At 36.2% G+C, this 24,858-nt stretch overlaps 1 protein-coding gene across 1 annotated transcript; it reads right to left on the bottom strand.

The window, feature by feature from the left end:
* Positions 1 to 20,065: 20,065 nt before the first annotated feature.
* On the bottom strand, positions 20,066 to 24,441 carry LOC136210836 (cytochrome P450 726A27-like). Its single transcript, XM_066002288.1, has 3 exons — positions 24,096 to 24,441; positions 21,885 to 22,463; positions 20,066 to 20,814 (listed from the first exon to the last, which is right to left on the bottom strand). Exons 1-3 carry the CDS (start codon positions 24,411 to 24,413, stop codon positions 20,182 to 20,184), a joined length of 1,530 nt encoding a protein of 509 aa, XP_065858360.1. The 5' UTR covers positions 24,414 to 24,441; the 3' UTR covers positions 20,066 to 20,181.
* Between the last annotated feature and the right edge of the window lie 417 nt (positions 24,442 to 24,858).

Below are 24,858 nucleotides of genomic sequence, written 5' to 3'. Positions count from 1 at the left end.
ATATATTCTATATGTATTAGTTCACCCTGTTTTATTTTATGTATTTTAAAAGTTTATTATGATTGTGTGGGCTCAAAAGATTCCATTTAGTCAAATTATTATTATCGAAATAATGATCTCCTTTTGTTTTTTTAAGGAAGCAAACATATATTGTTAAAATATTATGAGTTGTCAGAAATTAATATAAAACTATTAATTATGAGTTTCGATTTTTAGTTCAATTGGTTCCATGATATCGTATTAGAATCTCTTATTTTATCAAATAAGTATCTGTAGAATTTTGTTTATCCAAGCCGGAATTGAAGTTTTATTTCTTTTTTATCACGAAAAGATGACTGTGATTCTTAGTTTTGTTAAAAACAAGGGTAATTAATTATTAGTCTCTATATTTTGATAAAACATACTGTTTAGTCTCTGTATTTTTAAAAACACATGGTAAGGTCTCTAACCATTTTCTCAGTGACCTGTTTAATCCTTCCGTCTGTTTGTTAGATTTTTTACGTTTACGAATTCGGAAATAACTAAATTACTCTTTACTATTTACCTTCAAACTTCAGAAGAGAAAATCCAATTTAGAAGAAGAAGCTATTTGTATGGAGAACAAGAAAAAGAACAGAATCCAAATTGACCTCCAGGTTGATTTTAGATGCATTAGAGTTTAAAGTAAAGGAAAATAAAGGAAAAAAAGAACACAAATCCAAATTGACCAACAGAATCTTAATGAGACTCTATCCCTAAATATATTTAGAAAAATATCTATACCTAACTTAACGATCTGCAGAAATCATTTGAAATATATACTCCTATACAAAAAGTAGTTAGTTCACACTTACTTTATGTATATTAAAAGTTTGTTACCATTACCTTGACTAATAATATTTATTTAGTCAATTATTATTGTGGAAACTAACAATCTCTTCTCGACACCAATTATTAAAGTATTTGGCAGATGTTATTTGTTACAAAATTGATATGATTAAATCTAGTGTGCACAATACTACTCTAATGGTGGTCTCTAATGGTGATGAGAAGTTTTTCTACTATTGAAGTAAGATAGAAAAAATAGAAAAAAGATTGAAAAAAGATCAGTATTATATTGTTGATCATCACTCCATTCTGATATTTAAATCAGTAGAACATATAACGAGAGCATTAAATAATTAAAAATATGTTGCAGAAGATCTGTTTGATCTGACAGTTTTATTTGCTTTAGTCATACATGTTAGTCTAAGATAAGAACATGTGTATCTAATATTACTCGCATGTTTATAAAAAAAAAAAAAAAAATATTACTCGCATGATAACACATGTCCCTCTTTGGTTCTCGTAGCCTTTAGACTTCGTTTCCTGAATGTTTTGTGGGGCCCTGTTACAACTCCTGAGAGCTAATCCTTGGTTGGAGTTTATGGCTCTGGACAAGCTTTTCTCACATTTCGGTTAGTTTCTCTTTCAATTCACAAATTCCCAACGCCACCACGTTACCTAGTGTCGTGGATTCCTATTTATTCATGTCTTAGAATAGCCGTTATTTTGGAACTCTATTTACTGATATGCTGATTAACCTTTGATGCGTATAAAATCACAATAAAAACGTGCTTTTAGGTATTATTTATTAGTATCTCAATAAAAACATTTATTTTTGGTTTTGCTCTATTAAAATCACATTCGATGGTTTTCGAACACCCTATTACCGAAAATATTAATATGGTATCTACTCACATGTCTCAATAAAACGTCAGCACCATGTGGTATTAAAATTTAATCTAATGGGTTAGGTTATTTGTAATTCTTTTTAAATAATATGGGTTAGGTTAGGTTATGTTAGTATGCTACCAACATCCACAATGTAGTATATTGAAGGTAAAAAGCATAATTAAGTTCTTGAACATTGGCTGTTTTAAAGATTAAGTCATTGATCATTTATTTTTTCACATAGAGTCCTTGATCATTGATTCTATTATGGATTAGGCTTTTATTCAACTTTTATGTCGAATTCGGACTACATATATTGTTAGGACGATTCAGATTGTTGATATGGACAAATACAAATAAGAATTCATTGACTATGAGAGTTAAAAAAATTAAAAACTAAAACGAAATTATAGAAATTAATTTCGAGTATATTCTTCCAAACTCGGTTTTCTTCTCTCCCATTTTGTGATTTTCAACATTAGAATCGCCGAATCGATCTTCTCATATCCTAAACTCGACGGAAAAGTTAAATAAGGGTCAAATCCATAACAAAATAAATGATCAGGGGCTCAATGTGGAAAAATAATTGATCAGGGACATGATCCTTAAAACATATAAAGTTCAAAGACTTAATTATGCTTTTTTCCTATAATGAATCACTCAATATGCCACTATATTAAACTTTGTCCCATTGAAAACAATTTAATAGATGAAACGCTTAATCAACCACGGAATAGATATTGAGTTGTTGATTAAACATTTTTAATATATATATATAGGAGTGAGATCAGTGAGATAAGGGGTTCTGGTGTGATAAAAAGCTTATTGTATGACATAACAAAACTACAGTTTTAATAATAATTGAAAATGGCAAGGTGACAAATTTATAAATAAAAAGAAAGAGAGGATAGAAAAAATTGTTTTATTTATTTTCTTTAAAATACATTTTTCCAGCCTTCTAAACTCGTTTTTCAAATTTTTTATATTATTAGACTCGTCTAAATTAGACGGTCATTTTGAGATCCCTGAAGCTCAGATAAAAAATTTCCGGTGAACGGAATCTGGGTCGGCGTTTTCCAGCGAGAAACAAAAGTATTCAAAAAATTCTCAAAACATTCCACAAAATGTAAAATATTATTTTAAGAAACTTTAATTCTTGGTCGAAGCGATATTTCTTACGGTTTAGTCCCAATAAAACGTTTTCTTTATTTTTATCTATTTTACAAGCTTCAACAATTTATTGGGTCAAAACCGTAAGGATTCTCATTTTGAGCCAACAATTAAAGTTTCTTAAAATGATATTTTACATATTTTGAATTTTTTTGATAATTTTCTTGGTACGTTTTTTGTCCTACTTACATTGTTCCGACAGTTTACGAAATTGTTCTAAATCAGTGTACCATTTGTTCCAACATAATACTTATGCTGTTCCAACATAATAAATTAGTTTACCAATTGCTCCAAATCAATTTTATTATCTATCGTCTTTAATTTTTTTTTTTAATATTTAATCTAGTATCTTCAAATTTATATTAGTTATATTATTTAGAAAATATTTCTTAATTCTTATATTCTTCCAACAGAATAAATCTGTGTACCAATTGTTTCAAATCAGTGTACCAATTTTTCCAACAGAATAGTTATATTGTTCCAACAGAATACTTATATTGTTCCAATAGAATACTTATATTGTTTCAATAGAATTGTTATAGTGTTACAACAAAATATTCCGACACATAATGCTAAAAGGTAGGACCAAAAAGTGTCAAACCCGACCTAAAATGAGATCAGATATGACGGTGAAACATTACCACTGACTTATTATATAAACCAGTGACAGTATCTCGCAAATAAGAAGAAAAATCAAAGCAAAAATTAAATTCTGGTTTAAAGCTAAACGGACCAACATATGTCGTTTCCAACATAACTGTTTCATACGGAGTCTGATTAAGGCGATTCAAAAATCCCTGGAAACGTAAGATAATAATAAAGAACTTTCATTTAGGACTCCATGACAGATTCGACCTATATCTGGTCGAAAAATGCATCACAAGATTCAAGTATGAATCTGATTTTCCAGCAGCACCTATATAGATAATTCTGTATATCTGTAGCTCAAAGTTATGACTTACTCATAATCCATCTCACACCAATCCACAAGTTCTTAACTTCAGCTATATATATATATATATATACAGTCAAACCTTCATAAATTAATACTCGATAAATTAATAACCTCTTTAAATTAATAATTTCTTCTAGTCCCGACTTGGACTAAATCACTAATTTTATACTCGATAAATTAATAACCTTTATAAATTAATAAAATTTCATGGTCTCAACATTATTAATTTATAGAGGTTTTACTGTATATATATATATATATACACACACATGTAGATAATAGAAACCAAACAAAAGAACACTACCAGGAACAAGTTATACAAGTGTCCTTATATTATCCACATATATGTACATGAACAAAATGGATGCAATACCCTAGAGACGACTTGAACCTTGTAGCTATAACCGAACCTCGCCCTAGGATCGAGTACTCCTCTCGGTACCTTGCACTTTTTCGCCTAAAACAAAACATTAAAAACATTTGGAAAAATGAGACAAAAATCTCAATAAGAAACTATCAGCTATAAAAACCAACTTTACTTAACATAGCTACATATATACGTTTATAAAGGATTTAATCAAAACATTATAAAAGATACTCAAAACTGAAATTCATAATATAGTCAAAGTATGAAACAAAAAACATAAAATATATAATCTTGTATCCATTCTTGAGTTCATCCTCTTATAATTCAAATCACAATTCATAACATATACGAGATGTCTCTTAACATTGCCTATCACATATGCTCTTATCCAACACTTCTCTGTCATACCCAATAGGTCTTCAGACTGTGTACACATGCCATATTTCTCACTAAATATGGTCTTTAAAATTAAATCCACCAGACCGGACTACTCTCAATGGATACCAAACATTTTATTCCATATATATATATATTGAAACCAAAAACATATATGTATATATGTATATACTTTACTTGAGCATAATCAAGCTCACACGTTTTCAATTCTCCAAAATATCAATCCTTAATCAAATAGAATTCCAAAGTTAATCAACCAACGAAACCTCAAATCAATATAACCCAGTAAAATCTGTAATTTACATATAAACATAGTCAATAGTTCATTTGAACTATAATTTCACAATAAAAAGCAAGATCGTGAAAAACCCCAATTTTATCAAATTCCTGTATAACTCTAAAATATCAATTTCTGAAAATTCTTTGATTATATATATATATATATATATATATATACATAAAACTCAAAATATAGTTGATATTTACTTACTTGACTGCTAATTGAAGAAAATATACCCGTTCAATTCTCCTCTAAATCCTGTCTAAGACGTTTTCCCTTCAAACGCTTCCGAAACTCAAAAACTCTTCGGTTAGGACTTAGATCTATACTTAAGGATGCTATTGTTTAAGTTTCGAGTGATTTGAACGGTCGAATCTCCATAAATCAAAGAAACGGTGGAGAAACGGCCGAAGAACGACGAAGAGGCAGAAAGGAAAAAGGAAACAGAAAAGAGAAGATAAAAAAGAAAAGATGGCGATGATCATATCTGGAACAATTTGGGATTTATATCCCAAATTTGGCAATTATCCATTTTGGTACTCTATCTTTATATAATCTTTTAATAATTATCCCAAACTTTTAATTTACACCTAAACTCATCGAATTAACTCCAAAATTTTCCTATCACACCAACTAAAAATCACATACCCCATAATTATAATATATATTAATATCTAGATATAAATTCTAGAAATTTAGACACGGACGTGACAAAAAGTGTCCAAAAAATTTGAAACATGTAAAACATCATTTTAAGAAACTTTAATTCTTGGCTCAAAACGAAATTCCTTACAGTTTTGACCCAATAAATTATTGAAAAATGTAAAATGGATAAAATTAAGGAAAACTTTTATTGGGACTAAATCAAATAAAATATTACTTACGGTTTTGACCCAAGAGTTAAAGTTTCTCATAATAATATGGGTTAATTACAAATAACTACCATGGGGTTTTTTGGCCAATTTGCGATGTGGTACCTGTAGTATTTTTTTTGCAAACACCTCTTTGTGGTTGTCGCCGTTATACAAATCACAGGGGCAATTTGGGAAAGAAAAATGTTGACTTTTTTTCTTAATTTTTAAGTTGACTACATTTTCTTCTTCTCTTCTTTGTTCTTCTTTCTTCTTCTTCCTCCATTTCCTCTTATTCTTCTTCCATTTTATGTTCTTCTTCTTCCATTTTCTCCTCTTCTTCCTTTCTTGTCTTCTTCTTTTTCTTCCTTATTTCTTCTCTTCATCTTCCCCTTTTTTCTTTTTTTCTTTTTTTAATTATAGAAATTCAAGATTTCTGGAAATTCCAGACGTGATTCACGTTTGGAATTTTCAGAAATCTGGAAATTCCAGAATCAAAAAAAAAATTAGAAAAAAACAAGAAAAAATAGGAAGAAGAAGAGAAGAGAGGAGGAGGAGGAAGAAGAAGAAGAAGAAGAAAATAGAGGAGGAGGAGGAGGAAGAAGAAGAAAAGATTCTAGGTGAAGAAGAACAATAAAAGAAAAAGAAGAGAATCAACGATGAAAGAGAGAGGAGGAGAGAGAAAAAAATTAAAAAAAATTAAAAAATCGAATTTCCTAAAATGCCCATGTGCCACATCAGCTTTTTTAACAGATTTTATGTCGCCTCCTTGATTTGTATAACGGCGACAACCACGGGGAGGTGTTTGCAAAAAAAATACCACAGGTACCACATCGCAAATCGCCCAAACCACAGGGTAGTTATTTGTAATTAACCCTTATAATATTTTACATTTTCTGAAATTTGTTGAGAATTTTCTAGGCACTGTTTTTTCTCGTCGAAAAACACCCACATAATCGCCGTATTCCGTTCACCGGAATTTTTCTCAGAATTTATTATCTATTGTCTTCAATTTTATTTTTGTTTTTTAGAATTTAATATAGTATCTTCAAATTTATATTAGTTATATTATTTAGAAAATAATTTTAATCCTTAAATCAACAATTTATTGAGACTAAACTGTAAGATATCTCACTTCGACCCAAGAATTAAACTTTCTCAGAATAATTTTGTATATCTTCTGGAATGTTTTCAGAATTTTCTGGGTACGTTTTTTTCTCGCTGGAAAACGCCCACCTAATCGCCGGATTCGGTTTATTTGGGACTAAACCGTAAGGAATCTCACTTTGGGTGAATTAAAATTTCTCAGAATGATGTTTTACATTTTCTAAAAAATTTTGAAAATTTTCTGGGTATTTTTTTCTCATAAAAAAACAGATTGTCGGATTCCGTTCACCGGAAATTTTTTTACCTAAGCTTCTGGAATCTTAAAATGACAATCTAATTAAGACGAGTCTAACGGTGTAAATTTTTTTGAAAAATGAGGTTGGAAAAGTCGGGAAAATACATTTTAAAGAAAAATATAAAACAATTTTCTATTTCCTTTTATTTACAAATTTTCCACCCTCCACTACTTAATTACAAAATTGGTCATTATAAGACTTCTCTCACCATAAATTTTTTATCACACTAGATCTCTTATATATATAGTTTAATTAATTATAATTTATTTAGTGGTTGAAGAGTTTAATCATTGGAGGAGATATTTTAATAAAATGAAATTTATTGAATGAGTCTCACAATAAGGTTATATGGCTCATGTGACATGTGTCTTGAGTAGTTGTGCTGTATTGATTCTCAATTTGATCTTCAATTTGCCATTGATGCCTCTCCAGAACTCGACACCATCCAACTCCAATGTTTGTTTAGCATCGAAACCTCATTGGTTGTTATTTGCACATCATGCCCCTTTGCACGCTATTCACACATTATCATGCCCTCCTGGAAGTTGAAACATAAGATGCCCTGTTGCTGATGTATTGCTCAACAATTTGTTCTTGGCCAGGAAATGGTCCCTCGATAAAGGGCTCTAACAGTATTCCATAACAACGGCTAAAAAATGCATAGATAAATTAGACCCCAAACATGCATAGACAGATTAGATCTCAAACATAGACAAATATATAGATTTATGACATCATTTTACCATGGCAGCAAGAAAGGAAGGGCGAGGAAGAGATATACTCCCCGAAGGACTGATATTAAGATGATAAATCCTAGTTGATGCGTGCGGTCTAGGTGTGATGATAATACGGATGTTGGTGTGATATTAATGAGCTACGGGACTATGGATTTTATCTTTATAAGTGCTCTAAATTCACTAGACGTCACGACTACTTAGGGGCAAGTGTACCCCGTCGTATCAAGTAATAATCCGGTTAAGACCGGGTATCGAATCCATGGGATTTATAATTACAAGTATTAAACTACTCGGTTTCGTAAGTTATTTAAGCGGCGATTACTTTGGGGTAAAGTAAGACACAATTACACGCTATTCCTACGATAGGCGACACAAATTTATGTAGCTAAGACTCTATGAAGTGGGGTGTGTATGATAAATTATAACTACGATAATTAACGACTCTAAATATATACGAAAAATGGTTTATTCTTGCAAAGACGACCAAGTGTAAAAAGACCGACCCGTGAAGTGCTTAGACTACGTGATTCCTAGTCAAGGCGTGTCTAATACGGGGGAACTAGAAATTAGGGCCCATAAGTTTCGTGGTTTGTCAATTCCTACGGTTTCCGGTTTGTCAATCCCGGTAGGGCAACACCTATATAATTCCCTTAAGATAGCCCGAATGGCGGCGGTAATGGCGTGCTCCTACACAATAGTCAATTATCCGTATCAAAACAAGCAATAAACATCAGCACGTAAAGGGAGATAGAGATTATGAATCATAAATTATAAGTATGGAAAGTGCATAGATGAAATACAACCACGCCTAGTACATAGGAAGAGTACAAGCTAATTAGCAAGTAAAAAGGGAGAATCCGCCCTTGGCACTAGCTAACCGGACTCAAAGCCGTCTCCTAGGTCGTAGAGGTGGAACTCTCGAGCTTGGTGGTGAATGATGGAGCGGAACTTCAAAGGAACGTCGGAGCGATCGAACAAGCTCTCGAGGGGGAGAGTCTAATTACAAAAACATGAATCTAAATTACAAGGAAAGAACAAGGTATAGTCTAGCTCTCTAGCATATAATTGGTGTTCTTTGAGGTTTGAGAGCTGTCTATTTATATACATCAAGCAAGGGCAAATTGGTAATTTCACAAAGTACAAGCATGGAGCAACATCATTTAGTACAGAAAACCCATGATACACCCCGCGTAAGTAGGTTTACGCCCCGCGTAAGTGCCCATTACGTCAGAAATCTCCTGCATGTGGACCAATTCCATGTCTATTTGTCCCAAACACGCCTCGCGTAGCTGAAGTACGCCCCGCGTGTTTGAGTCTCTGAAGTTTATTGCTGGAACTGGAGTGTTTTACACCGTGCGTAGATGAGGTACGCCCCGCGTAAATGTGTCCCTGATCTTTTTGCGTCAAAGAACTGCCTTATACGCCCCGCGTATGGGTAGTTGACTATGGGAGACAATGCAGTATGACTTTCAGGATTAGGCCAATTATTGCCAACAAGTGTCATACGCCCCGCGTAAAATGGCATATGCCCCGCGTATGCTGAGTCAATTCCACATGGTGCCTGCGGATAAGGCAATTATTTCTGGCATCATGTTTCACGCCCCGCGTAGGGGTTTCTACGCCCCGCGTATGAGGTAGATTCTTGCTCATTTCTTGTACCTGAAATACAACACGTAAGAGCCGAGTTAACTTGACGTTTTTATTTCCTAAACTAATCAAAAACGACGGATTTAAACTAAAAGTACGAGATTTATTTTTATTTCTTTATTTATTCAAAATACTTTATTTTTACAATTAAACTTATTTATTCTATCCAAAATCATCCCGTAAATCACGCTAAAAGATAGGGGTAAAATACCCCTATCAAACCTCCTCGGAATTTAAAGTTTTACTTGTCCTCAAGTAAAAGAAATCGAAAGACAAGGGATTGAGAAAATTAAGAAACAAACCGAAGGTTGGTTTTGCCAAGTGCGTGATTTCAAAGTTACGGTTTTGTACAAAGGTTTTGGTAAGTGCCTACGCCGACAATTGAGTACAAAAACTTGTTGGAAACCTCCATGATCAAGATTTAATAAGCAATATCAACGGGAGTTGATTATCTTTTGAGAATCCGATAATACCTCACCAAGGGATTTCACTCTTACGCTCAATTTTGTTTTTGGTGGGTTTGTATTTTATCGCTCTTCTTTGCACTTACTCAAGATCATGTCGAATTTGCATTTTCATCCGGGTTTTTCCTCCTACATAGTGGTTAGGCAATATTAAAAATGAACCCGGAGAGGGTTTGTAATGTGGGTGGCTTTTTAGTGGTTAGTTTAAAGAGACTCAAGTTCCAAGATACCGACTTTGTGATCGCACCGTATTTTGCTTCAGCCTTAGCGATTTTTACAAAATATCCTTCAAAATTGCTCGGGTAGAACTTTGAGAATGCCTTTTTGTTTTTATTGTATCCTTTGTTTTGATAGAGGCACAAAAATAACATTTTGAAGGTTTTTGGTGCTCGTTTCTTAAGGCCGTGACTTTTTCCGAGTGTTTTGGGTGCAGATTGATTTTGTCGGTATCCGAACAAGAGAAAAAAAAAGGTTAAATGTTAAAAAGGGTTTTAACAAAAAAACAAGTTCGTTAATAGGCTCAAGGGGGTTTCCTAATGGTTAATGAAAAACGAGAAAAATAAATTAAGAAAAATTAGCCTAAGTGGGTTCCGTTTATCATCTATTGCCTTTTTACCACAAATACGTGTACTTGACCCGGTATTTGATGCAAATTCAATGAGTCGAGTGAAGTCAAAGCTCTCGAAGATTTGTGAACGAACTAAAGTTCTCGTACGAACTCTATTAGGCTCAAACATACCTCACAAAGATTCGGGTTTACATTGTGTACTATTGAGTCGTCGCTAGACTTTCGCACATCCCGTTTTTATTGCCTTTTTAAAGTTCATTATGGAGATGACAATTGGTTTAAGATTCAATGTCTTAGTTTAGTACTAACCTAAGCTTTGTACAATTTCATAATTTCAAAATCACGACTAAAATTACTTAGTTGAATCATTCCTTTATGTTCCGACACTTCTATTTTTGATGACAAATAACAGAACTTTAATTAATTTCCGAAGGAGAGGTAGCGTGTCGGGAGAATTTAAGAGAAACAATAAATTAGTTTAATTATTTTGTTGTTTATTTTATTTTTGTTTTTGTTTTTGGTAGTGCAAAACAAACGTTTAGTGCGGGGTTGCACGTCCCTCCGCGTTATTGAAAATGACGCCTACTCCAAGGGCGTCGCAAAAAGGAAGGAAACAAAAGCAAAAACAAAAATAAAGGGAAAAAGAAAGAAAAAAAAAGATGACCTTTAGTGGTCAGGGGTTACGCGGGGCGTGCCCATAAGGGCGCTCCGCGTAACCAATTTATTATTCAGTGTTTTTGGGCAGGGACGCAAATACGCGGGGTGCAATGAGGGATGCCCCGCGTGTTTCTGTTCCTGAACTATGTTAGACACGGAAAGGCATTCAGACGCGGGGCTTAGGGAAGAGTTACGCCCTGCGTAAGCGATAGCCCCGAAAGAATCGTGGATCAGAGACACAAATACGCGAGGCGTGCGTAGGGGGACGCCCCATGTATGGTGTCGATTTGGGGTTGGATTTCTGTGGCTGGGATACAAAATAGGAGAAGGAATTTTAACAGATAAATACAAGGGGTTTGAGAGGGTCAAACCGATGCTACGTTTAAAGTCGGAGTAGCTCGACTTTTCTTCATGATGTGCAAGCTTACGGTGGTGCGAGGGGGGTGGTTTCTCCTTGTTGTGGAAGGTCACAGCCGCAGTATATTTTCAGGCGGTGGCCATTGACTCGTAGGATTGCATTGTTGGGACCTTGGATTTAAATTGCTCCGGAGGGATGCACGTTGATGATGGTGTATGGTCCCGACCACCGGCTCTTCAATTTACCGGGGAATAACCGGAGGCGAGAATTATAGAGGAGAACTTGATCCCCCTTGGTGAACTCGCGAATTTGGATATGCTTGTCGTGCCACCGCTTGGTACGTTCTTTGTTGAGTTTAGCATTTTCATATGACCCCAAACGGAGTTCATCAATAGTATTGAGTTGGAGGAGGCGGTGTTCTCCTGCAGCCTGCAAGTCAAAATTCAAAAATTTAAGTGCCCAGTAGGCTTTATGTTCTAGTTCTACAGGTAAGTGACATGACTTTCCAAAGACTAAACGGTAAGGGGACATCCCGATGGGTGTTTTAAACGCGGTGCGGTAAGCCTAGAGAGCTTCATCGAGCTTCAAGCTCTAGTCTTTCCTAGAGGCGTTAATCGTTTTTTCTAAGATGCGTTTTAGTTCTCGGTTAGAAACCTCAACTTGCCCACTAGTTTGCGGGTGGTAGGGCGTAGAGACTCGGAGTGGAACCCCGTATTTAAGTAACAGTTGGTTGAATTGTCGGTTGCAAAAGTGGGATCTCCCGTCGCTCATGATAGTCCTAGGGGTCCCGAACCGAGTGAAAATGTTCTTCTTTATGAATTTCCCGACCACCTTAGAGTCGTTTGAAGGTAAGGCAACGGCCTCCACCCATTTGGAGACATAATCAACTGCTAGAAGGATGTAAGCGTTGCCATGCAACTTAGGGAAAGGTCCCATGAAGTCTATCCCCCATACGTCAAAAAGTTCGCAAACTAAGATTCCCTGTTGGAGCATTTCATGTTTTTGGGAAATGTTGTCGCTCCGCTGACAAGCGTCACATGATTTGACGAAGTTGTGGGAATCTTTGGATAAAGTAGGCCAATAAAATCCACATTGTAAGACTTTTGCCATTGTCCGACTAGGGCCAAAATGACCCCCCGGCTCTTGGTTGTGACACATATGGAGCACATGATTAACTTCATCTTCCGGTATACACCTACGAATAATGTTATCAGCACAACATTTGAATAGAAAGGGTTCTTCCCAAAAATAATGCTTAGCATCATGAAAGAATTTCTTACGCTGCTCATATGCAAGGTGCGGGGGAAGAATATTACCGGCTTTGAAGTTTGCCATATCGGCATACCAAGATAAAGATGTTACCGCGTAGAGTGCTTCATCGGGAAAGGTCTCCTTAATTTCAATTGCTTCCAGATATTCGCCTTGCTCGCCTTGTAAGCGGGAGAGGTGGTCGGCCACAACATTCTCCACTCCTTTTTTGTCTTTGATTTCGATGTCGAATTCTTGTAGGAGTAGGATCCACCGTATCAAGCGTGGTTTGGCGTCCTGCTTAGTCATCAAGTACTTGAGAGCTGCGTGGCCAGTGTATACAATAATTTTGGATAACACAAGATATGACCTAAATTTATCGAAAGCAAAAACAACAGCAAGCATCTCCTTTTCCGTGATGGAATAGTTCTGTTGGGCCTCATTGAGCGTTTTGCTCGCATAGTAGATAAGGCGGAAAAGTTTATCCACCCGTTGGCCCAAACATGCACCGACAGCCAAATCACTCGCATCACACATTCATTCAAAGGGGAGGCTCCAATCGGGTTTTACCATGATAGATGCATTAATTAACTTATCCTTAAGTGTGTTAAACGCAAGTAAACATTGGTCGGAAAAATTAAATTATGCATCCTTCATGAGGAGCTGGGTCAAGGGAGTTGCTATCTTAGAGAAGTCTTTGATGAACCGTCTATAGAACCCCGCATGACCTAAAAAACTCTGAATTCCTTTTACGTTAATTGGCGGAGGTAGTTTTTCAATTACCTCGATCTTGGTCGGGTGGACCTCGATCCCCTCCCCGGACACTTTGTGTCCCAAAACAATATAATCTTGAACCATAAATTGACACTTTTCCCAACTAAGAGCGAGATTAGTGTCTTCGCAACGTTGGAGGACTTTATCAAGATTGCCTAGACAAATATCAAAGAACGACCCAAAAACAGAAAAATCGTCCATGAAGACTTCCATGAAGTCCTCAATCATTTCAGAGAATATAGCCGTCATGCATCGCTGAAAAGTGGCGGGAGCGTTACAAAGCCCGAACGGCATCCGCCTATATGCAAATGTCCCATATGGACAGGTGAACATCGTTTTCTCTTGATCCGACGGATCAACGAGAATTTGCATATAGCCGGATAGGCCATCGAGGGTGCAAAAGAATTTATGACCCGCCATTCTTTCCAACATTTGGTCGATGAATGGAAAGGGGAAATGATCTTTTCGAGTGGCTTCGTTCAGTTTTCTGTAATCAATGCATACTCGCCACCCGATTACCTTTCGTGTGGGGATTAATTCCCCTTGATCATTTTCTGTCACCGTTGTGCCTCCCTTTTTGGGGACACATTGGACCGGGCTAACCCATGGACTGTCAGAGGTAGGGAAGATTATACCTGCGTCGAGGAGTTTGATTACCTCGAATTTCACTACCTCCTTCATATTGGGGTTAAGTCGTCGTTGCGGCTGCACGGAGGGCTTGACTTTATCCTCCATAAAGATGCGGTGTGTGCAAATGGTGGGGCTTATCCCTTTTATGTCGTGAATGGTCCATCCAAATGCGCCTTTGTGTTTTTGTAACACCGCGATAAGTGCTTTCTCCATTTCTGTTGTCAAAAGCGAAGAAATAACAACTGGTAAGAAATTAGGAGGTTGCGAGAACACATATTTTAAATTAGGAGGCAAGGGTTTAAGTTCCAAAGTCGGAGGCTCCTCAAGGGAGGACTTCGGCTTTGCTCTGCTATCTCGGTCCAAACCCTCAAACCGGCCTCTTGCCAACAAACATCGTTATATTTCGGAGGAGTATTAAAATGGCTTGTTTAATGGCTCCTCATCCAAATGCTCATTATTACCTATTCCCGAAGAGGTTTCCGCGAAAGCCCTACCACAAAATTCTTCAACAAAAATATCAATAGAGTCTACGGAATTTAGAAAGTTACAATCCGCCAAGGTATTAGATGGAAATTTCATGGAATTATAAACGTTAAATTCTACCTCTTCGTCTTGCAACCGTAGGATGAGCTTACCTTCGTGGACATCAATGAGAGTCCTACCGGTTGCAAGAAATGGTCGACCTAGGAGGATTGGTACCGAGTCGTCTTCCTCCATATCGAGCACTACGAAATCGGCAGGAAAAATGAACTTGTCCACTTTCACTAGGACATCCTCCACCACTCCTTTTGGCCGGGCAATGGATCTATCGGCCAGCTGGAGCGTCATATTGGTAGGCTTTGGTTCCCCCAAGCCGAGCTTCCTGAATACAGATAAAGGCATTAGATTGATGCTAGCACCTAAATCACATAAAGCTCTTCTAAACTCAACATTTCCAATCGTACAAGGGATAGAAAAACTACCTAAATCCTTGAGTTTAGGGGGGAGTTTGTTTGTTATGATTGCGGAGCATGCCTCCGTGAGCGCTACCGTTTCATTATAATCCAACTTCCTCTTTTTGGCGAGGATTTCTTTAAGAAACTTCGCATATGTGGGCATTTGCTCCAATGCTTCCGCAAGGGGAATGTTAATATGAAGTTTCTTATAGATTTCCAAAAACTTGCCGTATTGGTGGTCCAATTTTTCCTTTTTAAGTCGTTGTGGAAAAGGGAGCTTTGGTACGTAAGCTCTAATTGGGTCACACACATTTTTATTCTTTTCCGAGGAAGTTGAGTGTTCTGGATCTGAACCGGGATTGCTCACCACTTCCGGTTCATTACTTACTTGTGGAGTTTGTGGGATCGCCTTCGGAACCGGTGGTTCCAAACCCTTACCACTACGGAGAGTTATTGCTTGTGCGATCTCCCAATCTTTTGGTCTCGGGTTTTGTTCGGCGTTACTCGGGGGCGACCCATGCTGTCCCTTTTGTTGTTGGCGACCTAATTAGGCCACTTGATGTCCCAAATCCCTGCAAAATGCTTCCTTGTTAGCAAGACGGGAAGATATTTCTTTAAGAAGGTCAATTACCATTGCGTCTTGCGCACTGCTAGGGGGATGTGAATTTTTTTCTTCTTGGTTAAGATAAAATTGGCCCAACCCTTGCCCTATAAATTTACCATGGGGTTCGGATGGTGGTTTTAACATGTTTCGCTTGTTATCGTAAGATGACAAGTGTTGAAGTCTCCTTCCGTGATTGTTATCGTTATGGTGGTGGAAAGCGTGCATATTAAGATAAGAGTTATGACGAGAATTATACCTTTGTTGCTCCCCTACATGACTTACACTTTCGAAGTCACCGGTAAAAGGGCTACCAGCTTGACAATCCTTACCTTGGTGGCCATCACCACAATGAGAACACATTAAGATTTGTGCTGAGTTTTGGAGGCTCATTTGCGCCATTAAGGCTTCCAATTTTTTGTTCATTTCGACCATGAAGGTGGTACGAGCCTCATCTTCTACGGCAAAGGTTTGGTGTTGCGAGGAACCGGCAAGCCGATCTTCTTGCCATTGGACGCTTTTCTTAGCTAATTCGTGAATGAGCTCATATGCCTTGCTTGCCGATTTCCGAAATAGGTCCCCACCTGCAGCGGAATCAACAGTTGCACGGTTAGTGGGGGTTAACCCGTGGTAAAAATTACTTACCAAGTCGTGCTTTGGGATGTCATGGTGGGGGCAGTTTCGGAGCAACTTTCGGAATCTAGCCCAAGCTGAGTGAAGGGCCTCGTATCTAAGTTGCCGAAAGGAAGTGATATCTTTTCGCAATTTAACTGTTTTAGAGGGCGGGAAGTAGTAAAATAGGAATTCCTTTTCGAGTTCCTTCCATGATGTGATTGATCCCGCCTCTAATGAGCGCAACCATTCCAACGCTTGCCCTGCCAAGGAAAAAGGAAAAAGTTTTAGTTGGACGGCCTCTACCGGAACATTATTTTACCGTGAAGTCTTGGCACACATAAGAAATTTATCAAGGTGTTCGTTAGGATTTTCATGGGGTTCCCCTCCGAATTGACCAAATTGTTGGATTAATTGGATCATGCTAGGCTTTATTTCGAATGTGTCGGCCGGAATGGTGGGGGCAATGATTCCGTGGCGGATTTGAGGACGATGTGGAGCAAGAATCTCCAACATCGAACGCGTGTCGTTGCCTTCACCATTACGGTCGTTATTCACGGGTTGTTCCGGCCCCCGTTGGTCGAGCTCAGGCTGGTTAGTCTCGACGTTGGGGTTTGCCATTCTTTTCCTGCGTAACCTACAAAGAGTACATTCAATTTCAAGATCAATAGGTATGAGAGAATCACTCTTAGATCGGGTGTGCATAAAACAAACAAATATAAAAGAATTATCAACAACAGAATAATGTTAGGAAATGTATATATAAACACTTTATACAAAAAGAATGCTCAAACTAACTATAAAACATTTTTGTCTAATATTGTAGGAAATTATAAATCCCCGGCAACGGCGCCAAAAACTTGATGCGTGCGGTGTGATGATAATACGGATGTTGGTGTGATATGAGTGAGCTACGGGACTACAGATTTTATCTTTATAAGTGGTCTAAATTCACTAGACGTCACGACTAATTAGGGGCAAGTGTACCCCGTCGTATCAAGTAATAATCCGATTAAGACCGAGTATCGAATCCACGGGATTTATAATTACAAGTATTAAACTACTCGGTTTCGTAAGTTATTTAAGCGGCGATTACTTTGGGGTAAAGTAAGACACAATTACACGCTATTCCTACGATAAGCGACACAAATTTATGTAGCGAAGACTCTATGAAGTGGGGTGTGTATGATAAATTATAACTGCGATAAATAACGACTCTAAATGTATACGGAAAATGGTTTATTCTTGCAAAAATGACCAAGTGTAAAAAGACTGACCCGTGAAGTGCTTAGACTATGTGATTCCTAGTCAAGGCGTGTCTAATACGGGGGAACTAGAAATTAGGGCCCGTTAGTTCCGTGGTTTGTCAATTCCTACGGTTTTCGGTTTGTCAATCCTGGTAGGGCAACACCTATATAATTCCCTAAAGATAGCCGGGATGGCGGCGGTAATCGCGTGCTCCTACACAATAGTCAATTATTAGTATCAAAACAAGCAATAAACATCAACACGTAAAGGGAGATAGAGATTATGAATCATAAATTATAAGTATGGAAAGTGCATAGATGAAATACAACCACGCCTAGTACATAGGAAGAGTACAAGCTAATTAGCAAGTAAAAAGGGAGAATCCCCCCTTGGCACTAGCTAAACGGACTCAAAGCCATCTCCTAGGTCGTAGAGGTGGAACTCTCGAGCTTGGTGGTGAATGATGGAGCGGAACTTCAAAGGAACGTCAGAGCGAGCGAACAAGCTCTCGAGGGGGAGAGTCTAACTACAAAAACTTGAATCTAAATTACAAGGAAAGAACAAGGTATAGTCTACCTCTCTAGCATATAGTTGGTGTCCTTTGAGGTTTGAGAGCTGTCTATTTATATACATCAAGCAAGGGAAAATTGGTAATTTCACAAAGTACAAGCATGGAGCAACATCATTTAGTATAGAAAACCCATGATACGCCCCGCGTAAGTGCTCATTCCGTCAGAAATCTCCTGCATGTGGACCAATTCCATGTCTATTTGTCCCAAACACGCCCCGCGTAGCTGAAGTACGCCCCGCGTGTTTGATTCTCTGAAGTTTATTGCTGGAACTGGAGTGTTTTAAGCCGTGCGTAGATGAGGTACGCCCCGCGTAAATGTGTCCCTGATCTTTTTACGTTAAAGAACTGCCTTATATGCCCCGCGTATAGAATGGTACGCCCCGCGTATGGGTAGTTGACTATGGGAGACAATGCAGTCTGACTTTCAGGATTAGGCCAATTATTGCCGACAAGTGTCATACGCCCCACGTATGCTGAGTCAATTCCACATGGTGCCTGCGGATAAGGAAATTCTGGCATCATGTTTCACGCCCCGCGTAGGGGTTTCTACACCCCGCGTATGAGGTAGATTCTTGCTCATTTCTTGTACCTGAAATACAACACTTAAGAGCCGAGTTAGCTTGACGTTTTTATTTCCTAAACTAATAAAAAACGACGGATTTAAACTAAAAGTACGAGATTTATTTTTATTTCTTTATTTATTCAAAATACTTTATTTTTACAATTAAACTTACTTATTCTATCCAAAATCATCCTGTAAATCACGCTAAAAGATAGGGGTAAAATACCCCTATCACTAGTCCTGAATATGAACTCAGAATAATAATTTCAAGAGTGTATATGCATATATATGAACTAATTACAATGTATTAATAAGTTCGTGTTCTTACAATTGGAGGTGTGGAGGGGAAATCGATAGGGAAATTGATATCACTCTGTATACACCTCCTTCATAAAGGGTGTTTGGAGGGCCCTTCATCATGACAGAATTGCAGATGGTCGCTATTCTCAGAACCTGCATACATATATAACTTTAATCAATAAAGCTATATATAAGTAGTTGTTTATGTATGGTTGAGGTGCTGGACAACAGAGGCAGGTTGTGCGACATAAGGCTCGACATATGGGTAAATCTCTACATTAAAGTTTTTCTTGAATCTGAATAATATGATGATCTTGGTTACAACCAATGTCAAAATGTTGTATGCTAGAATTAGAACGCATACTTATGGTTTCTTACAGAATGCATTTAAGATGCGTGAGAGTGTGAGGAAGAACTTCCCTCATCTCGATTATTGGTTCACCCTTTGAGCATGAAAATGCTAAGGGTAATGTCTTAAACTTCACTACTAATATATTGATGTAAAGAACTTTGATTAATAATATTGGTAGCTATTATCCTCTAGTTAGAACTAACCAATGGATTAGTTATAAGGTGAGATATAACCGATTCATGTGTAGAGAAGAAATCCATTCATGGAACATGTTGCATGACTGTGCATCTCTAGACTTCAACATGTGCAGTTTTTAACATAGTTTTACCACAACTGCAACTTTATTATTAGATCTAGCTATTACTCTGTAATCTATTTGTTATAAATAGAATCTTCACATAAAAAATAATGTTTCTCTATTAAACTCTTTTAGGTTAGTAATCTTGTGTGTTTTAGTTCCAGTACGTCCCTATGGAGATGATGCTCGATATTTGATTATAACTTTATTACTTTTGTGATTGGTGCATTTGCCAATAGTGTAATTAACGCACAATAAGTTTTTGTTGCCATTGTCTGTGATCATATTTGTTGACGAACTGCTAGGTTATTTGTGTTCAAGGGTTTAATTTGTTTGTTAGAGTGTAGATCTACTGTTTGTCCGCATTTTTGTTTATTTTAGGCGTAGAAGTGGACAACTTTCTCATTCATACAATCGTTAGATTACATTTCTAACAGACAAGTCTATTTCCATGTGATTAATTTTTTGGGCAACATTTTATTCCATCTCTAGGAGCCAAGTCTACTTATACAACATTATTTTTAGGGAAGGGATAAAAAGGAATAGGAATCAAGGTGAGGTCGTGTTTTCTACTCAAGGCGGCACCTTGAAAAACTTCAGTCATATCAAGATCTTCAGGTGTGATCCCATTGGGAAGTTTCCAATCAAAATGATATAACAAATTTGCAAGAAGAAGCTCCACATAAGTTATGGCTAGTGAGATTCCTGGGCAAACTCTTTTTCCTGCACCAAATGGTATTAGTTCCTTATTTGCACCTCTGTAATCTATTTTACTATCTTCGAATCTTTCTGGATAAAACTTTTCAGGTTCCTTCCAAATATTGGAGTCTCTTCCAATTGCCCATACATTGACCATAATTCTAGTTTGGGGATAAATATCATATCCAGCTACTTTTGTTCTTTCCCTAGACTCTCTTATAATCAAGGCTCCTGGAGGATGTAATCTGAAAGTTTCTTTGATAATTAATTTCAAGTAGCTCAATTCTTGGATTCTTGATTCCTCAACTTTTCCCTTTTCTCCAAATATCCGCCTCACCTCTTCTTGTGCTTTTCCCATTGCTTTGGGGTTCCTCATCAACTCCGACATTGCCCATTCTATAAGTTTAGAGGATGTGTGGCTCCCAGCACCAAATAATTCCTATAATATAAAATGAGGGTGTTAGGTCTTTGTTTACCTTGGATGAGAATATTTTATACCAAATGGTCGAAAGTTCAAACTAAGACAACTGTATTTGTTAAAAAAAAACTTCAAACAAGTTCATAAGGGAGGAGAGACAATGGTCAACCCACCACCACCCATCCAATGGGAGAAATAAAAGACTTAGAATCACAAACCGAAATTTCAATAACTATATGTATAATTTTTATTTTATAATTTCAAATTATTCAGAATTTGTAACAAATTTAGAATCATTGACGATATCTATGATGTAATATATGTCCCTAACGTGTAATAAAAAAAGAATCTGTAATTTCTAACAAACTATGTTCCATTGAAACCCTCGAGTATTTTGTTTCAACTCCTCCACTGCATGGTAAGACAGACTTTTGTATATCATAGTCACTTAGACTGTGTGGTCGAGGATTCAAATCATGACTCAAGTTGTAAATAGAGAATCTATTTTTTGGCTTTACCTATCAACTTGTTCCTCTCACAGGAAGAAACCATAGACTTTAAAATCCATATACAATAATGTATGATGAAAAAATAAACCTAAAAATCAAATTCAAGATAATATTCAAGAATATTTTTTAGATATTAAATTTGACACATCCGTACACACAAATATCCTTTTAAGTTTGAAGCTTATACAACACACATGATCATCATGTGCTCAAATTTTTAGGGTTTTTTCAATATTTCATCTAAATGTTATTTTTATTTTTATTTTTCGAAATCATCAAGTCTTTGAATTTTTCAATTTTGAGGTCGTCAATTTTTCAAAAATAATTTCGAAAAATCAAAAAATTTGTTTCATAGTAAATATGGTACTAAACAACTTCAGTTCTTGGAAGTTTTCATTTATTGGGTCATTTTTATAATGTTAAACTAAAAGAGCTCGTTTTTAGCAAAATGAATTCAGCCACATTTTGGACAATTTTTTTTTCCAGATAAGTGAAAGCACAATACTTTTTACTTTACCCTTAAAAATATATGTAACATTTAGATGAAATATTGAAATAAAATTATATTTTGGATGTACTAACCTCAATGATGGCTTTGATGCAATCATTTGTGAATGATATTTGAAGGTTTCCTTTCTTCTGTATATCTAAAAGAACATCTAAAAAGTTATCAACTTCGTCATCATCAGACTTTTTACCAAACTTCTTGTTGGCTTTGTGTTCATCTATGGTGTCTTCAAGTATATGGTCTGCTTCCCAATGCAACCTCCGAAGTCTTGACATAACTGTACTAGTGACATAATGAATGAATTTGAAAGAAGGGAAGAAATCGGCAATGCTAACAATTTTTCCTAATTCCTTCAAACTCTCTAGAATAGTCAATAAATGATGTTTTGTTTTTCCATTTTCACCAAATGTAGCTAGTAGAATGATGGTGTTTGTCAAATCAACAATAGTGTTTGTAAGATTGACCGGCGATCCGGCTTTCGATTGAAGAAATTTGATCACTTCTGAGACTTGTTCTTCCCGGAGCGATCGAAAAGATTGAACACGTTTAGCACTTAAAAACTCCAAAGTAGAAATTTTTCTCATTTCTCTCCAATGATCTCCATATGGTGCAAATGCAATTCCAACACCGTTATAAAGGGCAATTTCAAGCGCCTGTCAAAATGAATTATAATATATCACAATCGTGTTAATATAGATTCATATGTTCTACTTGTTTATTGATGCGGTTGAAGAGTAAGCCCTAAAATTTATAAAGAAATATGATTTAATAGCAAACAAATAAATTGTCAAGTAGCGAAGTTTCGGTTTTTTGCGATTTTGGACCCTATTTGGCAATGAAACGGGCCTGAGAACAAAACACACTGCTTTATCATGACATGTGGGGTTTTTTTAGCCAAATTCGGCCAATAAGACCCTTAATTTCACAATTTGATTTTTTAGACGTTTTTAAGTTGTCCTATCTTTCGGTTTCGGTCCACAATTTGGATTTCCATTTCCGTTTCTAATTAGGATTTTTATTTTCTTTAGGACTTCTGTTTTACCTATTTAGAGGTTTGTTCTCCCTGTGTTGAAGCAGTTGATTATTAATGAAATTGTGAGCTTCGAAATACCAAAGTTCTTGAAAATTTTGATAGTTTCTAATAGGGTATTAATCAGTCGAATTAACTATTAGCAACAATCTGTTTTATTCGTAACATCTATTTATATTATATAAATAGAACAAAAGCGATAATTAACAAAAACGATAATTATATCGAACATTGAAAGTCACGTAAGTTTCAATAATGTCCTAAAAATGTCAGATATTTATATTGTCTCGTAAAAACATTAATCTTGTTTTGCTCCAATAAAATCACATTGAGCATTTTTCAATTACTATGAATAATAACATGAATAATAACATGTATCTACTTACATGTCTCAATTACACGTCAGCACCATGTGAACGTCATGTGGCATTAATATATTATATTAATATTTTAATATAATATGTTAGATCTTTAAGCTTAAAATGGGCAGGGTTAGAATTTTAAGGTTATGAGTTAAATTTTTTAATGCCATGTGGTGCTGATATGGAAATGATGCGGTGTCAGGGGGCGGAGACAGGAGGCCAGAATGACGAGTAGTTTCGGCTCCCCTGTCTCTACAAAATTTGAGGTATTGTGGTGTTTCGGTTTTCCTGTTTTCAAAAAATTTAGATGGGATGTTGAATTACCACTCCAAAATTGGTCCAGGTGCTGTTAGGTTCACTCTAAATTCAAAATTCCAATTTTTTTTGGCTTATTAGTCATTCTTTAAATCCAAATTTCTAATTTTTTTTTACGTGTTAGCAACTTATTAAATCCAAATTTCTATTTTTTAGTATATTAGTTATTTCTAATTTTTTGGCCTGTTAGGCACTCATTAAATCTAAATTTCTATTTTTTATTTTTTGGCCTGTTAGGTTATTCTTAAACCTAAATTTCTAATTTTTTTTACCTATTAGGCCCGGTCTAAATCAGAACTTTTTCTATTAGACACCGATTTAACAAAAAAAATTTTTTACACACCACGTGTAAAATCGGCCCCCAACGGAATAATTCTGTATTCGCCACTATGTAGTGTTAACATGTCATTAAAACATGTAAGTTGATGTTATGTCCGCATTTTCGGCGAAAAGATGATCGGAATACAGAAAACGTTCAAAATGACCAAAGATAAATCTGCTTATTACCAAATACATCCGGTATCGAAATATGTTGTCTATATAAATTATGTTATCGTGTCGAAAATTGATAGCTATACCTGTGTTGTCGGTCGTCCCGCGAACACTTCACTCTGAGTTCGGAGAACCTCATGGGCAGTGTCAGCTGAAGAAATGACAACTGCCGGAACTTGGCCTAGTTGAATGCTCATAACAGGGCCATAAATTGTAGCCAAATTGCTTAGGCGTTGATGGATTTCAGCACCAAACAATTGAGGAATGTTGCCTAAAATAGGAAACTTCCATGGCCCTGGAGGAAGGACTATGTTTTGGGTGTGTTTTTTCCATATCTTTAATACCATAAAGATGAAAAGGAAGAAGCTTAAAATAATAGGAAAAAAGTGAATTATAAGCTCCATTTTACTGATAATTTGATCTGTTGGTGTATGTTTCAATTCCATATCATATGGTATTTAAATAATTCAAGCAATACGTTGAAAATCTGCAGGTGTCAATATATGAATTATGTTAATGCTTATAATACCTTGAAAATCTGCAGGTGTCGATATATTTCAATGAAAGAGGCAAACTTTGATATCATTTGGTTATGATGTGTCTGATATCTAAAGAAACAAGCAACGAAGTAATTTTTTTTTTTTTTTTTAATATTCACCGATAGACAAAGTATATTGTCCCAACAGTTGCGTTCACATGGACCCCAATGACCATGTAAATTTGGTCATTCACCGTTAGATCTAGGCGGATTAAATAGAAGCGTTAGGATGTTTTGAATCTCCAGCTTAGGATTTTAATCCGCCTAGATCTAACGGTGAATGACCAAATTTATATGGTCATTGGGGTCCA

Source organism: Euphorbia lathyris, chromosome 1, assembly GCF_963576675.1.
Source record: "Euphorbia lathyris chromosome 1, ddEupLath1.1, whole genome shotgun sequence".
In the NCBI taxonomy this organism is placed as follows: domain Eukaryota; kingdom Viridiplantae; phylum Streptophyta; class Magnoliopsida; order Malpighiales; family Euphorbiaceae; genus Euphorbia; species Euphorbia lathyris.
The sequence above is the reverse complement of the archived record's forward strand: the minus strand, read 5'-3'. Positions and strand labels throughout refer to the sequence as shown.

Bases quoted from the DNA above. Each gene is read 5' to 3' on its own strand.
- LOC136210836 (XM_066002288.1), bottom strand. From the start codon at position 24,413: ATGGAGCTTATAATTCACTTTTTTCCTATTATTTTAAGCTTCTTCCTT. The intron at 22,464-24,095 runs GTATAGCTATCA...TCATTTTGACAG, and splicing joins CGGGACGACCGACAACACAG to GCGCTTGAAATTGCCCTTTA. The intron at 20,815-21,884 runs GTTAGTACATCC...TTTATATTATAG, and splicing joins GCATCAAAGCCATCATTGAG to GAATTATTTGGTGCTGGGAG.